Below are 26,947 nucleotides of genomic sequence, written 5' to 3'. Positions count from 1 at the left end.
TCTAGTTGTCCTCATCATATTCCTATTGGGTTACAAGTGAGGCAACAAAATGGATCTGGGGCAAAGGTTAGTCCCATGTGGCCTCTTATACTTAAATCAGCAGCCAATGAGCTTGGCTTGTGCTTGCTGTAGCAGTTGCAGTGCGCTTCAGAAAGTCTACACCTTCCCCAGCTCCACCTGTATAGATCTGCTACGGGGTGATTCATGTGTGCTATATATGGGGGTTATTTCATATATGTTATATGTGCAGCAGCAGTATTTCTTACATGCTCACAGCAGCATGTTGTGAATGTGTTGGCAGTAGCAAGTCTCGGTACTTGCTCTGCCACACCAGCAGCGCAGCAGATCTATTGATAGAACATGATAGAACTATAAAGATAACTATATTAGCGTCCACACCAGCATATAGTATCGTTCGTTATTCTAAGGGCACACACGTCTGTCAATTTAATTTCTCAAGTTCACTATAGCAGGATTGATTCTGATTGGGTGTCAATATTTTTATCATTCATCAGCTGTATAAAATCATTCTGAAAGTGATTCCAATGATATCGTTTCTCTGTGCCTTTATCGTTATAGCTGGTGTGGACTCAGCTTTTCTTTAATATTGAAAACGGATTTTAGAATTATATCTTCAGCGTTATCTTTATAATTATCTTCCTTGGTGTAAACAGGCCTTTGGTCAGCTGATGGTTTACTGATGCTCATCTCAAAATGGCCAAGTATTGGCCAGTATAGATGTACCGGGGCTCTCAAAATCGCTAGCCCAACGTCCCGGGGCTATTACGTTTTCCAGTAGGGCTACCAAAATGTATCACTGGCCTGCCTGACGGGCTACCTTAAATACTGGGCTCCCACGCAGTGTTCCCTCTAAGCTGAGCGCGCGACTGCGCTCTTCTTCCACCGTGGCCGCACAGAAGAAATAACGTGCCTCGCGCACACAAAAATGAGTTGGAAAGCCATTTGATTGAATGCCGCCAGTAAAAGGGAAGGAATAGCAATGCTCGGGCAAACCGCTATAGAGCTGATGTCACGACAGAGTTAGAACCGGTTTCATCGAAAGAGAACGATGTGCACCAAATGAGTCGCTGTAGAAACGGAATACTTCAATGGTTGCGGTGCGCTCAACACGAGAGACAACGCAAACGCAATGACATGTGAAATAAAACATCATGTATTAAAGAAGAGTGGCTTGACTAAGTGCTGGAAATAGCGGAGGATGGGCAAGGAACGGTAACAAAACTCTGAAACATGTACAGTCACACACAAGAGTATTGTACAAACTGTACTTCATACCGATGTTTAGACAGCTATAGAAGAATTCATATGTTCATGTTTTTTTATATTTAAATTACAGATCTCAGCTTAAGTTTTGCTTCAGTTTGTATTCTATTCTATTCTATTATATCAGTTTAAATAGTTTGTTTTGATAATATATTATGTTAAGGCTATATTATAAATCTGGCTATATTCGAGTTTTTGACTTTGAGTCTCTTGCTCATCAAGGCTGTATTCATTTCAAAAATACAGAAAAAACTGTGATATAGTGAAATATTATTGCAATTTGTAATATTGGTTTCCTATTTTAATACCTATACTTTAAAATAGCATTTATTCCTGTGATCAAAGCTGAATTTTCAGCATCATTACTCCAGTCTTCAGTGTCCCATGATCCTTCAGAAATCATTCTAATATGCTGATTTATTATCAGTGTTGAAACTGTTGTGCTGCTTAATATTTTTTTGGAACCTGTGTTACTTTTTTCTTTGATTAATAAAAAGTTTAAAGTAACAGCATTTATTCAAAATAGAAATATTTTCTAACAATAGAAGTCTTTACTATCAATTTTATCCATTTAACACATCCTTGCTGAATAAAGTTCATTTAACTTTCTTTAAACTTTTTTAAAGTATCTTTAAAAAAAGAAAGAAAAATAATTTCTGATCCCAAACTTTTGAAAAGTTTATATTGTAAAACAAAATCTCTATTTTGACAAAACGCTTTTCTTTTTAACTTTTTTTTTTTTTTTTTAAATAATCACAGGTCCCAAAAAATACAGTATAAAAAATAAAATAAAATAAAATAAAAAAGCAGTACAACTGTTTCCAACATTGATTAAAAATCAGCATATTAGAATGATTTCTAAAGGACCATGTGACTCTGAAAATACTGCTTTGCTTCACAGGAATTCATTACATTTTAAAGTATATTAAAATAGTATATTAAAAAAAAAATTCATTTTAAATTGCAATAATATTTCACAATATTATTTTGTGAAATAATATTGAGTATTTTTTATCAAATAGATACAGCCTTGATGAGCACTTTTGAACTTCAGTGTATTGTACAGTAAAAATGTCTTCTCAGGTAACCTAAAATGTACATCATTTAGTTACATCAAGGGTCAAATCAAATATAAATAGCACATTAAAGTGACACACTTTTTTGTGTGCATGCTGTACAGGTCTGGTATAAAGAATGCTTTTGCTCAGGTGCCCGAAATGTCTGACCGATAGAGAAAAGTTTTGCTCAGCAAGTAAAAAAAATTAGATGGAACATTGCTCCCACGGGTCCTTAAATTTGATACAACTAAACTGAAGTTTTTAAGGCCTTAGACTGTTTTAAATACGTTAAATGGTATAAGAAATAATTTTTCAAATTGCCTTAAATAGATTTTTAAGAATTCTGCAGATACTTGTAAATAGTAAAATAAAACTCTTTCCTTGATATTCGTTGATATTTGTGTATTGAAAATGTTTTTGATTGACATTTATGGTCTTTATTTTATATGGGCTAGTTAAATAAATTTTCGGGCTACCAAAATCTGAAGAGTACCTGCCCGAAGGGCTACCAGGGATTTAGAAATTTTGCGAGCCCTGTGTACTGTATACGGAAGGTGAAGATGATAAAAGATTTGGTTTGGGTCAGCTTTAAGACCTCTTATCAAAACAACTTCAAAGAATATTTTCCCCCTTGGGTATAATCTAAAATTTTTAGCTTTGTTATTTTCGGGCCAACTTTCACATGAAATTTGCCATTTGCCAAACTTCCAAATGGAATTATTCATCGAGCCTGTCAGAGTGAAGGAAGAGCGCTGTTTGATGATGCTGTTGTTTGGAGGAGACGTACAACTGGAGGCTGCAGCCGCAGTCTGGATCAATGACAACGCAGTCTGAAGAGCTCAACTCAAGCTGTGTAGTAACTCTGCATCTTTCAAATTTAAACAATATGCCAAGATGCATTTATGGCCAATGCATCACATGCATTTCTTTAGACATTTCTTTCTTTCAAAGACAGAAGTGCATCCAAATGATTGTTTTCTACAGAATTGTTTCATGCCCTCCAAAAGCCAGATGTTAATTTAGTAACTGCTCAGCATATTAGAATGATTTCTGTAGGATCGTGTGACACTGCAGACTGGAGTAATGGCAGGATAACACCCTATTCTTGAGCAAACATATGCAGCTATGTTGGCAGCATGTCTCAGTAATAAGCTCTGTCAGCTGTCAAAAGGCTGAAGGTCTGCAGATTCCTTCACGTCTATTGTGTGCATGTACTGAATTCCTATAATGCTTAGCTGCTGAGCCTGCATTCCCAACCTCCTCTCATCTCCCCCACTTCTCCCCCTTCTCCTGTAATCTTTATGCTTGGCCTCTCTCTGCCCTCTTGTGTCCATGCCTGTCTGACAGCTTTAATTGTGCTGACAATCCCAGACATGGCGTGAAACATTTGGAGGCTGAAAAACGTAGATTTGAAGGCTCTGTCTGGATTTGTATAACCTGGCTCTTACTTTGTAGGACAGCCGAAGGCTAAGCCCCGTCCTGACCCGCACACGGCACTGTTCGTCACACCAGAGCTAGTTTGGGGCTCTGTTCCAAAAACCTAGTGAGATGTCTACAAAGACAGCATTCTTAGGCATTATAGGCACACACAACATGAAGATTGTTCTAACAGGATAAGCTGCAAAGTATAAATAATTTACCCAACATTCATGTGTACTATGCGTTTTAATGACAAATAATTTAGTAGGCAAACAATTAATATTACACTTATTGTACTAATTGCCATATTGTATACCTTTAAGGAATTAAATGACCAAATTACAAATGTTACTGAGGGCTTCACGTACTAAAAATGGTCATAATATTTTCCAGTTAAATATCTAAAATTCTTAAAATAAATGTACAAAAGTAAATAAATAATTATAAGTAAAATAAAATAAATATGATTTAAGATATTTTAAGGGAATATTTTTTAAAAGTTAAAATTAAAACTCATAAAAAAAATTCCAATGTAAGCATTGTGTTAAAGATCTTTAGTGGGTCCTTTAAAGGGTTAAACCACTATTCCCCACTCCTTGAAATCATGTCTCGACAAGTAACAGTCCTGTTATAACCAGTGGAACTGAGATATGATTCATGCCCTTATTGTGCCAATGCACAAGGTTACAAGATAAACATTCCTGGAAGACATCTAATTTAAGATGAAATATTGCAAGAGACTCATTATGCCAAGACTTCCAGAAGTCTTCTTATGCCAAATGCACACTACAGATCTTTAACATTTCACTGCTGGTTATACCCTGTATAATTGTGTATGTGACAAATAAAAATCTTGAATCTACAACACTAAAGATCCCCATCCTACACCTAATTAAAAACTCACAGTTTTAAAAAAAAAAACTCGTTTTAAGAATAAAACTAACAAAATATAGTAAGGTTTATGCTCAAAACAAATGCCAGTGGGTTAAGAAAAATTACTTAATTCAAATTAAACTCTCTGAAAACAAGTCTTAACATATTATTTTGCTTCTCAATCAAAATCATCTTGATTTAATGATGTTCAAATAAAAACAACACACAAATGCACGTGTATGCTGAACTTCTGATGAAGGAGCAAGAAGATTGCCCCTTGACGGAAAAATAAATAAATACAAATCTTAATGATTCCTTTTTGACTTGTTTTCCAGTTAAAACACCTACAAATCTTTAAAACAAGACAAAATGTGCTTAAGAAGCATAAGATACTCTGTCTTCTTTTTATATGTTGTTTATTTCAATAAAAGTGCATTTATTATTATCTTTGCTTAGTAGATTGTTCACTTATTTTTATGTCGTTTATACTTGAAACTAGTGAAAATATATATAAGATACACTATTATTAAAGATACTGTACATTCTCTGTAAACAAACCTAAATATCTCAAATATACTGTATAACCTTAGACAGATTTTCAGTTATTTTTTTACTTGTTTATACTTGAAACAAGTGAAAACAAATCTAAAATAGATTCATATTAAAAATGCATTCCTTGAAAACAAGTCTAAATATTTTATTCAGTGTTGGTTCTGAAATTAATATTTTTTTTTAATATAAAGTGTTTTAAAATATATATTTTCACTGCAAAATACTCAAGAATAGTTTTTTTTTTTTTTTTTGCAGTGTTTGTCGGCTCTGACGTGGCATTTGACACCTAAGACAACACTAGCCAGTGATAAAATGAGCAAAAAAGATGTTTCCCCATAGTGAAAACAAGTTCTTTGGGTTCAGTCTTCCATGAAAGCACTTAGTATAACGGCCGTTATCAAACATGAGAAACACGCTCTCAGATAACAACTAAACAAGACTCCCGACTGCAGCGAGCCTCTGCTAAGAGCCTGAATGTGTCTGAGCATCTGCTGACACAATACATCTAATGTCATTATCTGTAGTTCGCAGCCAGACAGTCTAGCCTGAGCCATAACGCAGAGGAGTCCACGGTCTGAAGCTGCCTGCTCTGCACAGGAACCGGGGCCTGTAGGGAAATCCGTAACCCTGGGCTCCAAACGATCGTGTCTGCATACATCACCAGAGCAAGGTATTGGATTTCTCTCAGGGTTCTCAAAGTGGTCCGCACAGCATGGGGGCGCACTATTGGCCTTCCTCCTTCTGTTCCGACAAGCCCGGGATCCCGTTCAATTAGCATGGATCCGGTTCGACGTACTCGCACGAAAGGCTCTGTATCGCTGGAGACAGCAGGACTCTCTTGTGGCCCCACAGGAGCCAAATACACAACTCATCGGCATGCACGAGGGGCGATCACGTTGGAGCATGCTTACAAACAGTGTGCTCATTCTGTCTTGCGTCAGTTAATAGATCCTGTCATTAGTTTAGCTCTGTAATTAAGTAAAATGGGTGAGCTGAAAGCAGTGGAATAACTGTTTATCTTAGGTTTCTGGTAGGGGGTAAACAGAAGTGATGCCAGTATTGAATGCAACATGTACCTCTAGAAAATAAATACACAGATCTTGGGGGAATTACTAAAGCGCATATATGTGAGTGTTTCTTCAACTTTGGGAACTTTTATGTCTAAGACCTTTTTAATTAAACTAACAGATTGAGATCAAACTAAAAGATCACAAACTACTGTATAATGGAAACTTTTTACCACACATTCTTCTTTTGTTTTGCTACTTTTCTGTTGACTTATGTATACTGTTCAAAAGGCACGGTAAGATTATTAAATGCTTTTGAAAGAAGTCTCTTATGCTTGTGTTTATTTGATCAGTAAAAACAGACATTTTAAAACATATTACAGTTTAAAATAACTTTTTTATTGTAATGTATTTTTCATTCTAATATGCTGATTTGGTACTCAAAAAAGTTTTATTTTTATCAAACAGTTGTGCTGCTTAATATTTTGTGGAAACCAAGCATTTTTTCAGTATACATTGATCAATAGCATGTTCAAAAGGACAGCATTTATTTGAAATAGAAATGTTTTAAAACAATGCACAAGTCTTTGTCAGTTTTGACTAATTTAATGCATCCTTGCTAAATAAAAGTATGAATTTCTTTTAAAAATATCATACTAACTTCAAACTTTTGAATGGTAGTATGGTTATATTTAATTATTTATATATATTTAATTGCTTTATACTTGTCCTAGACTATAAAAATGAAAATATAAACAGCCATCATATATAATTATTATATTTGTATATATTAAAACAATTTCAATGTTTTGATAAAATGATTCTTTTTTTTGTTTAGTTTTTGTTAAAATTGTAAAATGGTTCAAATTGTATTTCCACTAAAGAATGGAAACTGGTGGAAATTTTAATTACTATGAATCATCCATTCGCTCCTTATTACTATATTTCTATTTTTACTATATTGTTTTCTATTATAATATATATATTGTTATTTTTTATTGCTATGCAGATAAAAAAAGACTTTACTAAATAATGACACAGACTGTTATAAGTTATAATGAAGCGAAAGTTTGGTTAAAAAGTCATTCAAATCCAAACTAGCTGGCTCAATCAATCATAATTGCACCTACAGTCATGGCCAAAAATATTGGCACCCTTGGTAAATATGATCAAAGAAGGCTGTGAAAATGAATCTGCTTTTTTAATCCTTTTGATTTTTATTTTAAAAATTCACAAAAATCTAACCTTTCATTGGATAATAAGAATTTAAAATGGGGGTAAATTTCATTATGAAATAAATGTTTTTCTCAAATATATGCTGGACACAATTATTGGCACCCCTAGAAATTCTTATGAGTAAAATATCTCTATCAGACACGACTGGAACTTCAAATGGGACTGGCTTCTATGGTCAGATGAAACTAAAAAAATAAACTTTTTAGCAGCAAACACTCAAGATGGGTTTGGTGAACACAGGGATAAAAAGTACCCCATGTGTTCAATGAAATACACCGCTGTATTTTTGATGTTGTGGGCCTATATTTCTTCTGGAGGTCCTGGACATCTTGTTTAGACACATGGCATCATGATCAAATACCAACAGATAAAAAAATCAATAAGTGACTGACTCTGTTAGAAATCTTATAATGGGCCATGTTTGGATCTTCCAACTGTACAATAATGCAAACACAAACCTTAAAAACAACACAAAAATGGGTCACTGAGCACAAAACCAAGCTTCTGCTATGGCCATTCCAGTCCTCTGACCTGAACCCTGTAGAATGGGGTGAACTGAAGAGAAGAAGCACCGTCATGGAGCTGTGAATCTGAGTGATTCTGGATGAAGGAATGGTCTCTGATCTCTTGTCAGGTGTTCTCTAACCTCATCAGGCATTATAGGAGTAAATTTGGAGCTGTTAAACTGGCAAATGGAGGTTTCAAAAAGTATTGAATAAAAGGGTGCCATTAATTGTGGCCAGTGTGTAGAGAAAAACCTTTATTTCATAATGATATTTCCCTCATTTTAAATTCTTATTATGCAATGAAAGGTTAGATTTTTGTGCATTGTTTTAAATAAAAGATCAAAAGGATTAACAATGCCAATTCATTTTCACAGCCTCCTTTGATCATATTTACCAAGGGAGCCAATATTTTTGGCCATGATTATATGAGCATCACTGTCTCCATGATGACCTGTTCCAATTGGGTGTATGCCAGCGGTACAGTATTACAGGATGGATACATTCTTACATGACACCTCATCACTGCAACCCACTTCACTGTGAGAGGCACGAGGGGATAATATTGCCCTTCTCAGGAGGTGTGGGTACTGGTGCTGCCAGCTGTGCCCGTGGCTTTTCCACATTGCAGCTAAATGCCGCAAGATTCACGACCCATCTGTCTCATTTACAGCACGCTTCAACCAGGACTGATTGCATCTCCTCCAAGGACTGTTCCCCATTAGACGGCCATTGAGGTCTATAAAGCGATTGCTTAACTCTATCAGGATGCCTAATCCTCCTCTCCTCTCAGGCTGACCCGAGGATTCAGAGCCAGCTGTGGCCGTGTCGTTCACTTATCTGTGAGGAGAGTCATTAGGCCTGGTGCTTCTAGCTCTAGGCAGGAAGTGCACAGCGCAGCGGCGATGACATGCCGTCTCTCCTCAGGGTGCGTGATGACACCTGCTTTATCCCACTAGCAACAACTGCGGGATTAACCTCGTAACAGAGTTCAATGATCTGCGGCCTGCAGTTAGTCGACAAGTGCAATTCGGTGCCCTTTGCTCCACTAATCTCGACAAACAGAACCTGTCATAAAAGTCAGTAAAGCTGTATGTGCCACGCTACAACTGTTATCCACAGCAAACACTTTCTATGTTGTAAAAGGCAGTAAGACCTGGCGTGTCATAGGTACAAAACCTATGAAGTTAATCCATGAAGTGTGTAGTACATCTTTACTGTACTGTAAGTAATTTTTATGTACTACCTATATTTGATACTTTTAAAAACAGATTTTTGTGTGATTAATTAAGAGAAATAATTTTAAATGTTTTAATATATATACATTAGATATACATTAGATTGTTATATATATTTACATATACATTAGATCATTATACATATATTTTTTATTTTCAATTAAAAAAATATTTTTTAATATATATTAGATGAAATATATATTAGATGAAATAAATTATATATATATATATATATATATATATATATATATATATATATATATATATATACACACACACACACACACACACACACACACACACACACATATATATATATATATAAATATAAAAATTATTGTTGTCATGTTTTTATTGTGTTTTGTGTTAGCTAGCTGTATTTCTTAGTTATTTTTTAACCTAATCAAAATAACCCAACTGCAGTTTGATTTTTTTTAGATTAATTGGAATGCACAATGAAAAAACATCAGTTTTTGCAAATTAACTCTTCATATATATGTGCGTGTGTGTGTGTGTGTGTGTATATATGTGTATAATAGATGAAAAATGGTGAAAAAATAAAAAAGTTTTAGAAATGATACTACAATAACACTTGTTTTGAAAATAGACAGGTGATTTATCTTTGCCTTTTTTCTGGTTTAGGTATATTGAGCACATGAAATCTACAGACTGATTACTAATTAAAACATTCCCAAATCAAAACGTCTTTTGTTTGAAACATTTAATTACAGACATGCCTGCAATGTCTGTAATTAAATGCACTTAATTAACTGCAGAAATTGGCACAAATGGCAACATCAAAATCAAAGTCATGAAATTATTTAAAATTAACTCTGTATTGACAATGTGAAAAAAATTATGATTAATTTTTATAAAGATTATGCATTTAATATTTTATCTGACATATTAAGGCATTTGTGAAATGTACAGCACTACAGGAACTATCATCTAAAGTCAAACTGAATCACATTTTGAAATACAACTCCTAGCTCAGAGAGATGTTTAAATCCTCTTACAATTGTAAATGTACTATTTTTATCTGTGCTGTGGTCATAATTGCGTACCGTGACTTTAAAAGGTGTTGACGTGTCTGCATCCATAGCGACCACAGTTTTGTCCACTGTACTGCCAGGCATACTGCGCCGCCGGCCCACCCTGTCAGTGAGAGACTCTGAGAACAGACAGAGAGAGGAATCAGAGAGTGATGACTGGATTCATGTGTATTTAACCTGCCAAGAGCAGTTCTATGATCAGATTTCTCCTAGGATAAACAAACCCACCAAATGAACACAATCAAACATCAATAACAGCACTGGAAAACTGAAAAAAACTAAAGAAAGGTGTTCAGCGTCATTTCGTCTTCATGCTTGCTAAGATTTAAACAAGTTGCTAGTATGTTTTGGATGGTTGCCAGGGGGTTGCTGTGCCATTGCTAAGGTGTGAATGTATTCAATTTATTGCTATGTGGTTGTTATGATCTTTTGAGTGGTATTAAGCATGTTGCAATGTGGCTGCTTTAGCAGGTTCCTTATTGGCTGAAGTCAAAAGGCCCACCCATAATTCTCTACAATATGCTGCTTCTGTAGCAGCGTCACTGTGTCAGTCACATGTGTCGGTCATGTGCGGCCTGCATCAGCCTGTCAGACTGTGCTTGGCATTCAGCACACGCCTGCATCTCTGTCTGCACGATTGATGGAGGGAAGGAGGGAACAAGTGTTTGTGCGGAAAACAAATGAGAGAGCGAACGCAGCCAACCTGAAAGACAAGATCTATGAAATTCATCCTACTGTCTCTCTCTTTGCACAGTCTGAATCATGTCAAACTCAAAACAAAGTGGAGGAAGGGCATCTGTGCCTCGCTGGTTTTGTATTTGGAAAGATGTGTCACTAACAAGATCTGGAAGCTTTTGTGTGTGTGTGTGTGTGTGTGTGTGTGTGCTCTTTCTGACAGCACTTTTCTTGTGCCAGAATTGGTTGTTCAAATAAAAAAGCTTTCTATTCTGCAGCGTGAAAAAAAATATCCTGTTATATTTATGGTATTAAAAAAAAAAAAAAACCTGGCAGCTGTGGTTGCCTGAAATTCACTGTAAAAATTTGACAATGTTGCCAGTGTTACAAGATATCTGTATATTTTACCATTAATAACTGTATATTTCATTAAGTGATAGACTGTTAATATACCTATATACTCAAAACTACAAAATCTCCTTGTCATAAAAAGTATCAACAACCATCATAATAATACAGGTGACACAACAGAAAGCAACATTATGAAAAGTGTCAATTTGTCTTATTTAATAGTTGTTTACTTTTTATTTACTAAAAAAGAAAACATTGACCCTTTAACACTTGCACTCTATAATCTACTTCTATTCTATCTACTTGTTTCTTATATATATATATATATATATATATATATATATAGGCTATATGTGTGTGTGTGTGTGTGTGTGTGTGTATATAAAATTTGACCCTCTCTATTCTATCTACTTTTCTTTTTACTTTTCTTCCCCACCGTGGCACGAGTCTGTGTGTATTCAGGTTTAAGTCCCCACCAGGATATATAAACCTGTCCCCCCACACACACACACACACACACACACACTTGTTTCTGTGAATTGTGGGGACTTTCCATAGACTTCTATTACTTTTATACTGACCAAATGATATTTACTATCCCCTGACCCAACCCTAACTCTACCCCTTACAGAAAACCTGTTTGTATTCTTACACTTTCAGATAAACATAATTTGCTTTTTAATAATTATTTCCCTCGTGATCAAAAATTTCAGGTTTTACTATCTTTGTGGGGACATTTGGTCCCCACAATGTAGTATAAACAAGTACACACACACACACACACACGTGGTAAAGTAACTTTCAGTTAACCAATTCACAGATTTTTAAATTATTTTTCAGTAAAAATTACAAACAATTTTTATAGTGGGAAACGGGAGGAAACGGGAGGAAACTAGAGTCGCAATTCCAACATGGCGGCTCTAGGAGTCTGTGGCAGGGACTTAGAACCATCACGGACTATAAAACACCACCCTCCAGATCGGGGAATGCGGACGCTTCTCTGGCTGACGAGCTGAACACTTTTTATGCTCGCTTCGAGGCTGCAACTAATCACGCTAACGGCGCTAGCAGTGCTAACTGCATGCACGCTGAGGAAGCCGGTGAGGACAACGTGTTCACCATCACGGAGCATGACGTGAGGAGGGCATTCAGGAGAGTGAACATCAGGAAGGCAGCAGGACCAGATGGCATCACAGGTCGGGTTCTGAAGGCCTGCGCTGACCAGCTAGCACCGGTGTTCACTGTGATCTTCAACCTCTCCCTGGAACAGTCCATAGTCCCCTCATGCTTTAAGCAGTCCACCATTGTTCCTGTCCCCAAGAAACCCCAGCCCACCTGCCTAAACGACTATCGCCCTGTAGCCCTCACATCAGTGGTGATGAAGTGCTTTGAGAGACTGGTCAGAGACTTCATCATTGCATCACTACCAGACACACTGGATCCACTACAGTTTGCGTATAGACATAACCGCTCCACGGAGGATGCCATCTCACACCTCCTCCCTCCACACGGACACTTTATCACTGACATACACTTTACTTTTTATAGAATCTATATAGAATCATATTCTATTTTTATTCTTCATATCTATTTTTATTCTCATATCTATGTGTTATTTTATTGCTAGTTTATTTCTATATATATATATATATGTTTACTGTACTTTTTCTATTTGTATTTTTGTAAACTTGAGGTTTTTCTTAATTTTGTTGGACAGTCGTACAATACATTTCACTACATGTCGTACTATGTATGTATATGTATGTGACAAATAGAATTTGAATTAGAATTTAGTGTACAGAGAGCATCAAATTCACTGACACCTGGAAACAAACCAATGATATACACTGCTAAGGATAAACAACTATGTGCTAATACATATTGCCATAGTGTTAAATAACAAGGATTTGTATTGCTGCCTCAGTCATCATTTAGTGTTGGCTTAGCAAAACTAGACATGATCTGACAACATGGAGGAAGAATGATTAACTGGCCTGCGTAGGTATCGACATATGAACATTCCGTCTGTGTGTGTTGGTAATTTCACTGTTTTCTCACTGGAGAGATGAACAGATTGGAATGCATGGGAGAGAAATCCCAGCGCTGCCTCTTGCTTATGTTGATATCACAACATCCTGATCCATATGTTAAGCACGGAAGCAAGATCACATGATCTTTGACTTAAATGCAATTTTGAAAACAGTGAAGATCCACAGGGTTGTTTTTGAGTAGCATTTAAAAGTCTGTAAGTAGGCCAAAACATTATATACATAATTCTTAACAGGGTATAATACTTTATGTATTTTTCAAATATGACTACGTCATATTTGAATACTTCCGTTCATAAACAGCATCTCTCCATCAGCTGTGTTGAAAGCACTGTTTGCTCTGAATGATGACTATGCCATTACCAACCTGCAAACTAATAATTGGTTAAAATATTCTTTCATCATTAAGCTGTTTGATCATGATTGATAAAATGCAGCGTAAATGGAAAAACACTAAACAACAATTAAGAGATGGCTCCAACTTTCCTCCACCCAGAGCCAAGTGTTTATGAAGAGTGGAGACAGTAAAATGCTTTCATATTGAGAGGACAACATAAGGGGCTCAAAGAAAAGCCTCCTCTGGCACGGACCTACGAGCAGGGGGTCTGAACTCCTGAACGTTCTGCTCATATTTGTCCAGAGCAAACATGCTGACAAGAGTTGCTGTAGAAAAAAACTTTCCATTTTAGGGTGGATAAAAGTAAATAAATACCACATCAGAGGACTGATCACCTCCACTTTACAATCCACATGATTTACAGAAAAAAAAAGTAAAAAAAGACAACAATAATGCTTGAACTAAACTAAAGTCTTTCCAAATGTACGTTAAATATATTATTTTTAATGAAAGAAAAGAAAATAACTTTCACAACCGGTATGAACCATCAAATAATGCTCCATATATGTTACTCAGTTCAACCCTATATGTTGGGAAATAAACTAAATGACTAAATACATTAAACATTATTTAAATGTATGTTATATAATATTTATATGTTTTTTTATTTATATTTATTATTATGCAAATTATATGCACCTGTATCCAGGAAAACAGGAAATGATACTTCACAAAGTAAAAAATAAAATAAAAAATAAAATTATAAAATTTAATTAAAATAAAATAGAACAACGTGGCCCCTGTAACTTACTTATAAATGAATATATTTCAAACAAAAGGTTCTCGACTGGTATGAGCCATCAAACAATGTTCCATATATGTTAATCAGTTCAACCCCAGATGTTGGGAAGGCTTGTGGGCCATTTGCCAGAGAATTACAGCAGAAATGCTTGGCGATAGCGGCCCTATTAATCTGCTCTGAACAAGATGCATGGCCCAGCTGTGTAAGAGACGCCTGCACCGGGGTGCCACCGTCCTCCATCTGATCTCACAGAGGACTCTGTCATTCCAGGAAATTACATAGAAGTGCTATGGTCTCATTTAGCATCCAAGCAGGCCTATAACTCACAGGCCTGTCTCATTTGCTCTTCATCTAAATGCACGTTCCTTTCTTCGGATCTGGCTCGACTTGCCGCTGCAAGAGATGATGAGTCTTTGCAGGCCCTTCGGTTTGGTTAGACAAAGGCCTGGGACACAATGATTTTTTACTTCTTTGGCAGCAATGCCCTTTTAAGGTTTAAAAGCAAAGACAATAACATAAAAAGCAAAACAACTCATTTTCAGCAGGGTTAGTTTTGGGTGACATGACTTGCAGCTATTGTATAGCAGATTATGAATGACAATGATAAAAATTGTAAAAAGATAAAGAAAAAAAAAAAACTGACTTTGAAACCTGTTTAGCAGAACGTGACTTTGTGACTCAGGAAGTATTTGGAGTAATAATGTAGTTAGCAAATAAACAGATTTTACAAGTAATGTTCTGTCAAATGCCCCATCTGCACATCCATTGATTTTCAGTATGGATTGAAGCAGAGAGAAATATTGTGGAGAAGTACACAGAATTGATTAATTTGAGATATGGACAATATCCTTTAACTATAAGAGGATTTCTAATACAAATGGAAGGTAAATGCTGCTTTGGGCTCGTTGCTGAAGCGTCAATCACTGAGCAAGTCAGCTCTCTTTCTTCTATGAAACAGACACAGAGCTAAACTTTCGACTACACCTGTCTCTCAAGCCTCTCGGCATGTCAAGAAATAGAACTTCTGTGGTCTTTAATGGAGAAGTGCAGCTAAAGGCCTGACGGATCATGCAGCCCACATTCGCCAACTCTGAGAAATCTTTCATCTCAGCGAGACCTTATCAATCTCATCAGCTGCCACCACAAGAGTTTGAGCAAAGTTTGAACAGTGCAGTGTTTCCAAGTAATGGATCTGAAACAAGAATACACAAGATCTTGAAGTTTTTTTTCCTACACACCTAAAGTTTAGAAAAACTGAGTGCACTCATAACTCTTTGAAAAGAAGGAAATGGGAGAAACTAAATGATAGGGCTGCAAAAACTAAGGTTGCAATTGTATGTTATGAGTGGTTGCCAGGGTTGTGCCAAATTCAGAAATATAGAATTGGCTTTCATTTAATTAACGAGCATTTGAATTGAATTTGGGATGGCAGCAAGAGGAATTTACAGAATAGTAGCTCAATGGAAATTCAGCGAGATTTAACCGCTATGTAATTTGCTTAATCAGTATTTTGTTATATTCCTTCAATATATTTACACACTGGTTTAAAACATATTTTTAAAAAAGAAAACCAAGAGACTTATGCTCAAAACTTTCTTAATAGAGTAAGAAAAATGAAATTCAAAATATATTCCCATTGTTTATCATTTCATTATTCAGTACATTTTTCCACCCTAGTTCACCAAAATTAATTTTAAATAAAATAAAATAATAAATTAATAAAACAAAATGTAATTTAATAAATATATAAATAATTTAATAAATATTGATATGAATTTCTTTCAATCAAATAATTGATTTCAAATTCCTTTCTTAATTCAGGAACTAAACTGGATTTCAAAAGTCTCTCAAATCAATTCTGGTGGTTGCCAGGGCACTATGTGGTTGCATTGGTTAGAAAAGTATTAGCAAACCTCTCCTCAACAAGCTGCACGACCTGTTCTATCACGTGTGGACAAGTTATGCACCAAAGTTTCATACTTAGCAAACATTAAGGAATGGATCGTCTAAGAGAGAATAGAAACTGAGAACAGAAATCGTTCATAGAAATATGTTCGAACCTGATGTAAAGAGGAGGTGGCGGTTTCTTCAGTTTTGTGAGAACTGTGAACCTCTTGTTGTCTTCTCCCACACACACACATAGGAGAAGTCTCTCTTGGCTCTAATCAGTGTAAGAACTGAGAAGAAAAAGTCCCTGGAGGCTGTATATTTGGGAAGCTTCACTTCACCATGTGGAAGACAAAAATACTTGTTTACGAACTCTGTCGAAGCAGTGAAGTTCTGCAAAAATGGCTAGATATTGTTACAGCAGCAGAACTTCACAGGCTCACAAATAAACATTTTTCCTACTTCAGGCTAACTCATACTGAAGGAAAAAGTCAAGAGTTAAAGTGACAGAATTGCAACTTGTCTTTTTAAACTGCTAAAGTAAAAGTATAATACTTATCAGGTTTTAAAAACATGAAAGTGGAAGAAAAGCCATGAAGAAGACCACAAATGTGTATGAAATATCTTTAACGGTTGATAAATGAATTAGAAGGCCCAACATTAACAATGTCAAGTCACAGTAGACCAGATTATAGACAGAAACAGGTTTCGGGAGAACATGTCTTATAGTCGGTCTCTTCAAAATCGGACAGGTTTGTACTAGTGTTGACCAATATATCAACGGTTTGAACAGCCATTATTTGGCAGTTTAACTGCTAAATAATTTGCTTAATCAGTATTTTGTCCTTCACTTGGTTTAAAAACATGTATCACAGCAAAACACTTCAATCACAGAGCAAAGAGAAGAAGAATATCTGAAACCTGGGCACTGTTTCACTCAGACACCAAATGCACACTTCATTCTGATTGAAAACTAGAATCAGTCAAACACTTCTGTCAGTTCCTCAGTGCACTTTCATTTTCATCGTTCTTGCGGGCAAGTTCTATTATGCGATGGATATTAAGTCAATATGATCAGACAATGAAAAATGTCACAAACGCATAAGGGTACTATGGCACACTCTGTATCCCCAGCAAAGTAATGTTTTTATCCGAAATAGATAGAAAAAGATTGAATCACCCTTGATAGCAGTGTGGCAGCGGCTTCGTGACCGAGCATGCTGTCTGTGCCTGGATCGGCCCAGAAGTCTGTAGTAGTACCACTTCCTCCCCAGAACTCTCCTCACTGCCCCTGACATGCTCTCCGCACCTCGTTTTCACCTGTGTCACGGCCTACAGAATAATTGATTCAGAAACTGCTGGAAGTCTTCACTTCAATAGCTCCTGTTGAACTGAATCACTGCCAGAGAAGTAGATTGCTGCATCTGATTCTGCAAGTCAGGACTGCTCTTAAAATGACACGGTCGAGAGTTTTGAGAGAAGAGGGGGAAAAACAAGGGGGAAAGTAGAGAGTCAACTCCTCCCCACAAATAACCTCTGTGCTTTGGGAATGAAATCTACAGTGAGGTGTGAATTTGGGTGTAAATTATAGTGCAGACATGTCTTGAGCAGCTCCATCATAAAAAAGAACCATGTGTACAGATATTAGATTACAGTGATAATTCACCCAAAACTGAAAATTGTCTACTTACTCTTTACAATGTGCCAAACCCAAATGTTGTAAAATTCCAATGGAGAAATTTTAGATTTTAATCTTGTAATTCTTTCACAAGCAGTTCGTACTGACTGATCTGTCAATCTCAAAAAAATATATAAAGCACCAAAAAAACAAAACAAAAAACAAAAATTCATACAATTTATGTAAATATAAATTAGGGTTTGTTTCACACAAAACTATTATTTGGCAGTTTTACAGTAATTTTATGGGTTGTTTTGTTTTTTGGAGCTTATCAGGTATGGTCAATTAAGAGGTCCACATTTTTTTCCCATTATTGTTGTAAATTCAAAAGAAACTAGTATCTATCATAGCTTTACTTGGCTGAAACCACTGAAGACTGAACAGGAGGTTTGTCTCTTCACCCACCCTCAGTTAAACATCTAATACATTAATATGTTTGCAGTGCTCTGACAAGGCATTTGACCCCTGTGACCTCTATGACACAAGCTGGTGAATAATGAGATTTACGAGCCGCAGAAGAACATCTCACCTCCCTGATGAAATCCTCGATTCTGAGAACCAAATGTCAACAGCCTTTCAGACAGAGATGAAAACTATGTACACCCATCACAATAAAGGAAACTGATTAAATGCAAAAAAATAAAAAGTTATTTTATTGGTGTCTGTATGAATTTGTGAGATAGCACTTATTTGAAATAGAAATCTTTTGTAACATTATACGTCTTTACTGTCTCTTGTGATCAATTTACAGGTTTTCTCGATTGCTTAAACACATTTCTTGAAACTATGCCTGGTATTCTCAATACAGTAAACACGAATCCATAACTTCTAACTCAATTCCCTAAACTTCCTATATTCAGGTCAAAATTAAGCTCTCCACTCAAAACAACTCAATCTTGCTGAAAAACTAAACTTCGCTCTCAGACATGACACACAAACAGTCAAAAACACACACGCTACACACTGATGAGATCAATTCAAAACAATACTACAAAAACCGGTTATAAGTGTGGTACTTCCCAAATGTTTTATTTCTCAATTTACAGTTTTTCTCAATTGCTTTGGCACATTTTACGAAACTGTCTTAACATTCTCTAAACTGTGAGTGCAAATGTCACAACTGTTTGCTGGAACTTCAGAACTTTATTGCATGTCTGCACAATGTAGTTACTCACCCAAAACATTTCATTCATGCTTCAAAACCTAGTTATCGTGTCGGTAATTTGGCCAAGGCCACCAAAATATAAAGTATTTTTGTCATCGTGTGAGCCACACTGGTCAAAATGTTTAGTTGTTTTTTCACCATGACTGTAGAAAACTGTGTGTAGTATTACCTGAGGCAAACTATGGCAATAGTAGATGACAGTTACTGTAGGCCTACTGAAACGCAGAAGGCTGCACATATATCCATTTCAAAAGTACAAATTTACACATTACTGTATGTGGGATATTGATTGAAAGAGACTGTTTCGAAATGTTTGATTTATTGAGGATGATGTTGTTGATCTCCCAATATTTAGCTGCACACTTCAGCCATTGTAATGCCTTGATTGACAACATGGTCCACAATAATGGCCCTAATTTCATCTGATATGCACCTCTGTCCTTGGCCTCTTCTGCCTCTCCCTCTGTTTTGCCTGTGTGCCCTTCCACCATGCATTCCTCTCGGCTGTTGACCCTGATCGTTTTTCTGGATGTTCATCCACTGTCAGAATTTGTAACTCTTGTGTTGTCCTCTGTCTATATGCTTTCCAACTGAAGATTCATGAGATGCACCTTTGAGCTATTTCAGAGAACTTGTTTATGTATAATTGGTTGATCTACATACTCTTCATTCGTGAAAGTCAAGATTCACTTGCACAATTCATGGCAAATTTACAAAAAGTCTAATAGAAATGTATAGAAAATATGCTTGACAGTTTATGACAACTAGATCAACCATTTTGCATTTACCGTAATGATTTATACGATGAACTAATGACTTTTTTTGAGGGGTAAGACTATAGCACAGAGAACTATTTAATACATCTTGAACAACATGACAATAGCAACTGATAATGTAGGAAACCACAGAGAAATGTACATAATCAGTTGCATCAATGTACCAAAGCAATCCCAACTTGTTCAAAAGAATGAGAAACTTTTTATGGTGTGCACAAGTGACTAGATGATGTGGAGGTTGAACAAGTAGTTTTGAGAATTTAATTTCTGATCTGAGAAATGCACCAAAGCCACTGAGAAAAACTGTTAGCTGACTTTGGCCCTTTTATCTATCCATCGAAGGTTCTGATTGGTGTGGGATACATTTTAACTCCTAGTGTTTCCACTTGGGTAATTGTGTGCTAATTGAGCTCAAACTGTGCAGACTTGAGTGAACAATATTGAATGCTTGTGCTTTCTAAATAATCACATGGTGTAAGCACTGAGAAATGTAGGGATTTGTGTGTAGAGATTTGCAGTAACATTTCACCAAATCTGACTCGTGTTAAAGCAGGGAATAGTGTTTATACTTCAGCAAAATGGGTGTGCTTTTTGAAAAATGGCGTTATGGTTTTGAAATTTTAGTTCAAAAGCCTGGTTATAGTGTTTTAGCAATCGAGAAAAACTATAATGCATCCTTGCTGAATAAAAGCATTAATAAAAAACAACAAAAAGCACTCTCTTCCAATAGCATACAGCCTAAGAAGCTTTCAGACCATGTCGTTTTAATTACTTTTTGATGAAGTAGCGGCTAATATCAGGTTATCATAGTATAACTGTGAAAATATGGTAATTTGGCAGAAACTAAATACCATAGTCATTCTTCATGAGGGAGACCATAACATGCTTTATGCTTGATGTAAAGAGTTAAATCATCTAATATGAAAATTCTCTCATTATTTACTCACCCTCACATTGTTCCAAACTTGCATGAATTTCTTATCTGAATAAAAAAAAATATTATATATATATATATATATATATATATAAAAAGAAAGTGCTATCTTCAATACAAAAATAAAAAAAAATAAAAAAAGCATACAGTGACCAGGAGCTGCCAAGCTCTACAAGAGGAAAAAAGTAGTCCAAGCAGCTATGTTACAAGTCTTGATAGTTGATAGTTTTGTGTGAAGAAAAGACAGGAATTTAAGTACTTGTACAATGATAATCACAACCTCCACCATATCTCTCAAATGTCAAAAGATGTGCATAACTGAGATCAATGGCATTGGTTTATATGTCCAAATATGTGCAGCTTAAATGAGTGTATACTGTAACTTCATATGGACCACTTATATTGTAGTTCCACAATGATTATTTTTTTCCTGCATCTTGATAACCTAAATGAGTATCATAACACAGCAGAATGTATGTCATTTGGGTTTGAAACAACATAAGGGTGAGAAAATAATGACAGGATTTAAATTTTTGAGTGAAAACTTGCGTTAAAATTTTACTCAACTTTTCATTACTCCAAAAACAGACTGACAATCCAAAAAGTTCCATATCAGCATCACCTGTCGTCGTCAGTGCTTCTTCATCCATCGAAAGCAGGCATACTTAAAACTACAAAGTTAAAAGATTAGAGGGAATAATTGAAAAGCGGAAGAGCTAAAGACAGTAACAGTCTTGATATGACGCGTCTCTCAGTAAGTTGGAGCTGATGGATGGGGGGGTTGACATGCTGGCAGCTCGGCGACAGAATATTTCTCCAGTGAGGAGGAAGAGAGCAGGTCTGTGGCATGCTGGGTCTTTGTAGGAGGGTGAGTGAGTAATGGAAGGAGCCGAGGGAGGCGGCAGGAGCCACTTTCATTCTCTTTTGACGCTCAGACACTCGACCCCAGTGTGAACTTTCTTATCGAGTGAGGAAGAGAGGATGAGAAAGTTCACACTGGGGCTTCTCAGGCTTCTCGGCTTCTCAGAAAAGCTCTGTGCTGGAATAAATGTGGGTAATAAGAGGTCTGCTATTATTACCCATAGTGCAGTTGCTACATGCCACCTGAGCCCCGGAGTCAAGCTAAAGGAGAGTATAGGGAAGTGCCATTAAGTCGAGTGATGGACGTCTCCGTGTACTGATGCTGCCTGCTTTGCATGAAGACATAAAACAAAATGTTTATCTCTCCAGAGATGTAAGGGAAACCAGAAACAGTGGAACCAAATGTTTGGTAACCATCAGAAATGAGTAACATCACAGAGTCTTGAACTACTTATGACATTCATTAGCCAAGTCACTGTCTATATAAATCAACATAAAGTAAAGTCAGCATGAAATTGTCTTATGGTTCTAATTTGTTGCTTTAAAATAAAAATGACTAAAAGAGGAATGAGTTTCTGAGAAGAAACTAATACAGGACTCAATATCCCCCCTTAAATAACCAGTCCTCTTACACCATAAGACACTCTCACACACAGCAGTATGACGTAATCTGGTTATCATTCATCAGCAGTAATTAATGTAGGCAGGGGATGATTTTAACCATCAGTATTGGATTGGATCATTAATATTAGCTATTATTTTTTTTGTTAGTATTTTGCCCTGATCACACAACCTTGTACTGGAACAAATTACTTGCTTCTTGATAATTTTTTATTAGTCTTTATAAAATAGTTTTTCAGTGGGAAAAAATTGTTACAATCCTTACACATATATATATATATATATATATATATATATATATATATATATATATATATATATATATATATATATATATATATATATATATATATATATATATATATATATATATATATAGAGAGAGAGAGAGAGAGAGAGAGAGAGAGAGAGAGAGAGAGAGAGAGAGAGAGAGAGAGAGAGAGAGAGAGAGAGAGAGAGAGAGAGAGAGAGAGAGAGAGAGAGAGAGAGAGAGAGAGAGAGAGAGAGAGAGAGATTTGTAGATAAACATGCTCTGATGAATTATGCATAGTAAGACCTGTAATATTATTTAGGAAAGCAAACAGAGTCCATTTATTTTTCATATTGAATAAAAAAGGAGAAAATAAAAGCAGAAGGAAGTGTGAGTTTAGGGTCCAGATTCATAAATTATTGTGACCATATTAAAATCACATAATTACTTCTATGATTCCTTCTTTCACCACACTCTGAAATTTTTGCCTCTTTACTCTGCCATCCCTTTAATAGCACTGAGCTCAGGAGGTGTGCACGCACACAAACAGGCATTTAGCCTCAGAGCGCAGGAACACTGCTGTAAATATCAGACTGACTTCAGGGAGCTGACTGACCGGTGTGCAGCAGGTAAATGCAATCAAGACATGACTTCAGCTCTCTGCCCTCGGGCCTTCTTCATAGATTACACGTTTAAAGGGGAAAATGTTTACATGCAGTGCCTCCCTCTGGACCAAAGTGGTACTAAAAAAGACATTGACGCACTAAAATTAGAGCAGTCCCACAATCATCAACAACAAACTGTGAAAATAAGACAGGCAGACAGACTGACAGATGACTGACTAACTGACAGACAGACAGAGCCATGAAAGATCTAATAGCACAAAGTAATGGTATAAAATGGATCCAAAAGTTAAAATAGAAAAGTATGGAAAAACAAAATGTCCAAACAAACAACATCTGCTGAAGTGATGAAACAAACCAAGACAAACCACAGCTCCCACACTGCCACCACAAAATGAGGACAATCGGAAGGACCTCAAGCTGTGGACAGGAACTTATGATGGCCACCGACACCACAAATGCCTTCATCTGAGACAAAACATGCAATAACTCGCTTTCCTTTGAAACCACTCTCTTTTTTCTGTTGACGTCAAATAGACAAACAGCTCTTTGGGTGTTGTTTTATGAAATACACATAATGCTCTTGGCCATTTTAGATGTTATATCAAAAAGCTTTTGTGAGAGTACAGAGTTCACTGCATTAGGTGGTTGGGAAGTACAGAGAGATCCTTGTTTTTTGCTGCTGTTTGGAGTTTTGGATTCCAAGCTTTTACTAGAAGAGGCAACGGCCAAAATCATCAACCAATGAATACCCATAATGACATTCTTTCTGTGAAGATGTGAATTAATGAAGCAATGAAAACTAGGAGAACAAACACATTAGGCGAGATCAAGTCTGCCAAAGAAACAGAGTTCTGGACACACTGGTCTAGACTGTTTATGGCCCTGAATGAGACTTAGAATGAGTCTAAATTATTGTGCAATTATTGCAACAATGCCAAGTTTGGGAAGATATATTTTCACTGCCAAATCAACAATTACATATAGTTCTTTCCACTTGAGAGTCAGAAAATACTCCATTAGTCTCGTTGTTTAGCTGTGTGAGAACTATTTGTTATTTTTGCAATCATTAGAAAAAAACTCACAGAATATGTACATGAGCTGTTATTATGCAGCTCTGAGAAACATGCATGGGAAAAACAGAAAAGCATACATATGAAGACCAAATGGAAAAAGAGCAGATGCTGAAAATGAATGAATGGAATCACAAAATACATTAAAAGTAAAACTTTTGTACACACTCGACTTAATTTGTTTCTCATGATCAAACTTTTAAACTATCGATTTTAGATACAAATAAATATTGTGCCATACATATTAGCAAAACTAAAAATATAATTGAAAGCTGGTACATGAATGCATGTGACTTCCTTCAATACTGTTTAAAAAGCATGCCAGGGTGCACCTTATAAAGTCAGTTAAGAGAATGATCTGAGCTCAGATATAAGATTTGATTTAATTAAAATTTTTTAGTCACAATATAATTCACATTTCTAAAAGGTGGAAAAAAGGTATGAGCTCAAATAGAGCATAAATCACTCACTTTTAATGAAGTAAACACTGTATAACAGCGAGAAAATGTTTCAGAAAGATCTGTTTTCATAGAGCACCTGTGATGTGAATATGAGTGGAGAAATGGCCAAATTAGGGTGAAGAGTCAAAGGCAATGCTTCCAATTATGCTGTGATTGCTTCATTTACCTGTCAATGCACAAATGCCCATATATCATGGGTAGAAATAAACTAAACTAATTACACACGGAACTGGAGCACAAATTTACATTGGACAAAAAAACAACAGCAGAGAGGGAACTTTGCCTCCTTATTTGTGAATTTTTTGCACACTACTGATTTTATACAAAAATTACTTTTTTGTAACTTAGCAATTACTTAGCAAATCGAAAACTGAAGCAGATTACCATCAAACAGTGAAGCTTATAGAGTATTAACATACCACTTCAACTTACAAGAAATTGATGACAGAGTACCAGGTACTGTGCATCCAACTTGCCTCGTAATCTCTGAGACAGGACTTCAATCACTGAGCTACATGGGGCCTAGCAGTTTACTGATGCTCCTGGGTATTTGCCGCTTGTAAGCGGACCGCCACTCTTACAACATCTGGACGTCCCCTGGAAGGCGAGAAGCCCTCGGTCACCAGACACCATTAACATCAAGCTCCCTGAATCCCAGCAGTCATGCCGCATTTCCTGAAGCAACAGTCAACAAGCTCATGAATCTCTTCCCAGACTAAAAACCAGCAGTTTCAGCCAGCACCAGCAGAAAGAGCCTTGGGGGTTTCACACGTTCCATCTTTGTTTATGTGGACCAGAGTCAAATATCTGCTTTTTATTTATCTCTAGGAATTACAAGGCAGTTTTAGTAGAAGCTCTTGTGTGAGATTTAAAAATAGATAAACACATTCCATCAGTTATTTAATTAAAAGAAGAAAATGTCATCATTTATTCTGGCTATTTAACATATAATGAACATAGGCTGTTAAACTAAAAAAGTGCACTATAAAAGTATCAAATGGTCCATGCAACTTCATTTTCATAGCATGATGAAGAGCAGCTCAGACATTCAGTATAATATCACTTTTCTGTGTTCCACTGAGGAAGGAAAGTTCCTCACAGGTTCAGTGAATGATGACAGAATTTTCATTTATGTATAAATTAACTCTCTGGAAACAAGCAAACGGCTGGTTAATTTCCAGCATATAAAGCAGATAAAATGAAATTTGGCAACGGATTCAAAAATGCATTAAGACTCAAACTAATCTCATGTTCAATAGCATCACGGCCACAATAGCTTTTCCCAAGCTGGAAGAATTGTTTCCTATATTTTTGCAATTATCTCAATTACAGAGAAGAACAACAACTAAACTAATGGCTGCTAAAGAAAAGACCAGCAACATGTTGTTCTGATTTGTTTTGCCCTTGAAATAATTTACTTTCGGGTTCAGTTCCAACAACAATCTCTTGAACTCGTAGGATCTCACATGTAGCACATTTCTGGTTTGACCCAATTTCAATCTAGTTTATTCTACATGTTCAGAAGACCTTAATCATACGCAGGACAGATGTTCTCAAAGGGTTTTATCCCCTGATAATCAAGATTTCTATGTTGCAACTATGCAATTTTTTATGGATGGTCTTGAAGCACTTTTTGCCTCAAATATCAAAAAGGTGTAAGAACGTCAGACCACCCACTTGTTTTTGGTATATTACTCATTTGGGCTAGTACAAAGCCTTACCCAAAAAACTGGTCAACCTTTATGACGAAGATATTTTGTATAACACTGAGACACTTAAAAAAATACATTACATCAATTATTTAAAGTTATTTTATGCCAGCTAATTTTACTCTAGATGTTACTGCAATGCAGCCAAATTGGCATTGCAATGTCATATTGTAGACTCAATTCAACTTTAAAAGGGAAACATGACATTTCTGCTCCACTAGAGTCAGCGAATGAAGTTGTAAGAATAATGTAAGGTTACCCAAAACTCTGAATCCTGCTGATCAACAGTATCAAATATAGTTTGGCTTACCAAAGTTTAGACAAAACTGTTAGTGCCGCACACAGACTCTCATATAACCCTGAGTACTAAATTTAATACTGTCTAGACTGGACTTCTCAAGAATCTCAGCACTTTCTGGAATTGCTGTCTACTGTCCTTCAGTCTAATCTAAAACCGGAGGGTCCATCATCATC

At 36.1% G+C, this 26,947-nt stretch overlaps 1 protein-coding gene across 1 annotated transcript in view; it reads right to left on the bottom strand.

Annotated features, from left to right (window-relative positions):
* Positions 1 to 26,947, bottom strand: part of LOC306848311 (disabled homolog 2-interacting protein-like) — a 98,369-nt gene that overhangs the window by 56,032 nt on the left and 15,390 nt on the right. Inside the window, exon 4 of the mRNA XM_079382777.1 lies at positions 10,235 to 10,341. Coding sequence (XP_079238903.1) covers positions 10,235 to 10,341 — 107 coding nt within the window. The remainder of the gene's footprint in view (positions 1 to 10,234; positions 10,342 to 26,947) is intronic.

Source organism: Barbus barbus (assembly GCF_936440315.1).
Source record: "Barbus barbus genome assembly, chromosome: 28".
In the NCBI taxonomy this organism is placed as follows: Eukaryota; Metazoa; Chordata; class Actinopteri; order Cypriniformes; family Cyprinidae; genus Barbus; species Barbus barbus.
The sequence above is the reverse complement of the archived record's forward strand: the minus strand, read 5'-3'. Positions and strand labels throughout refer to the sequence as shown.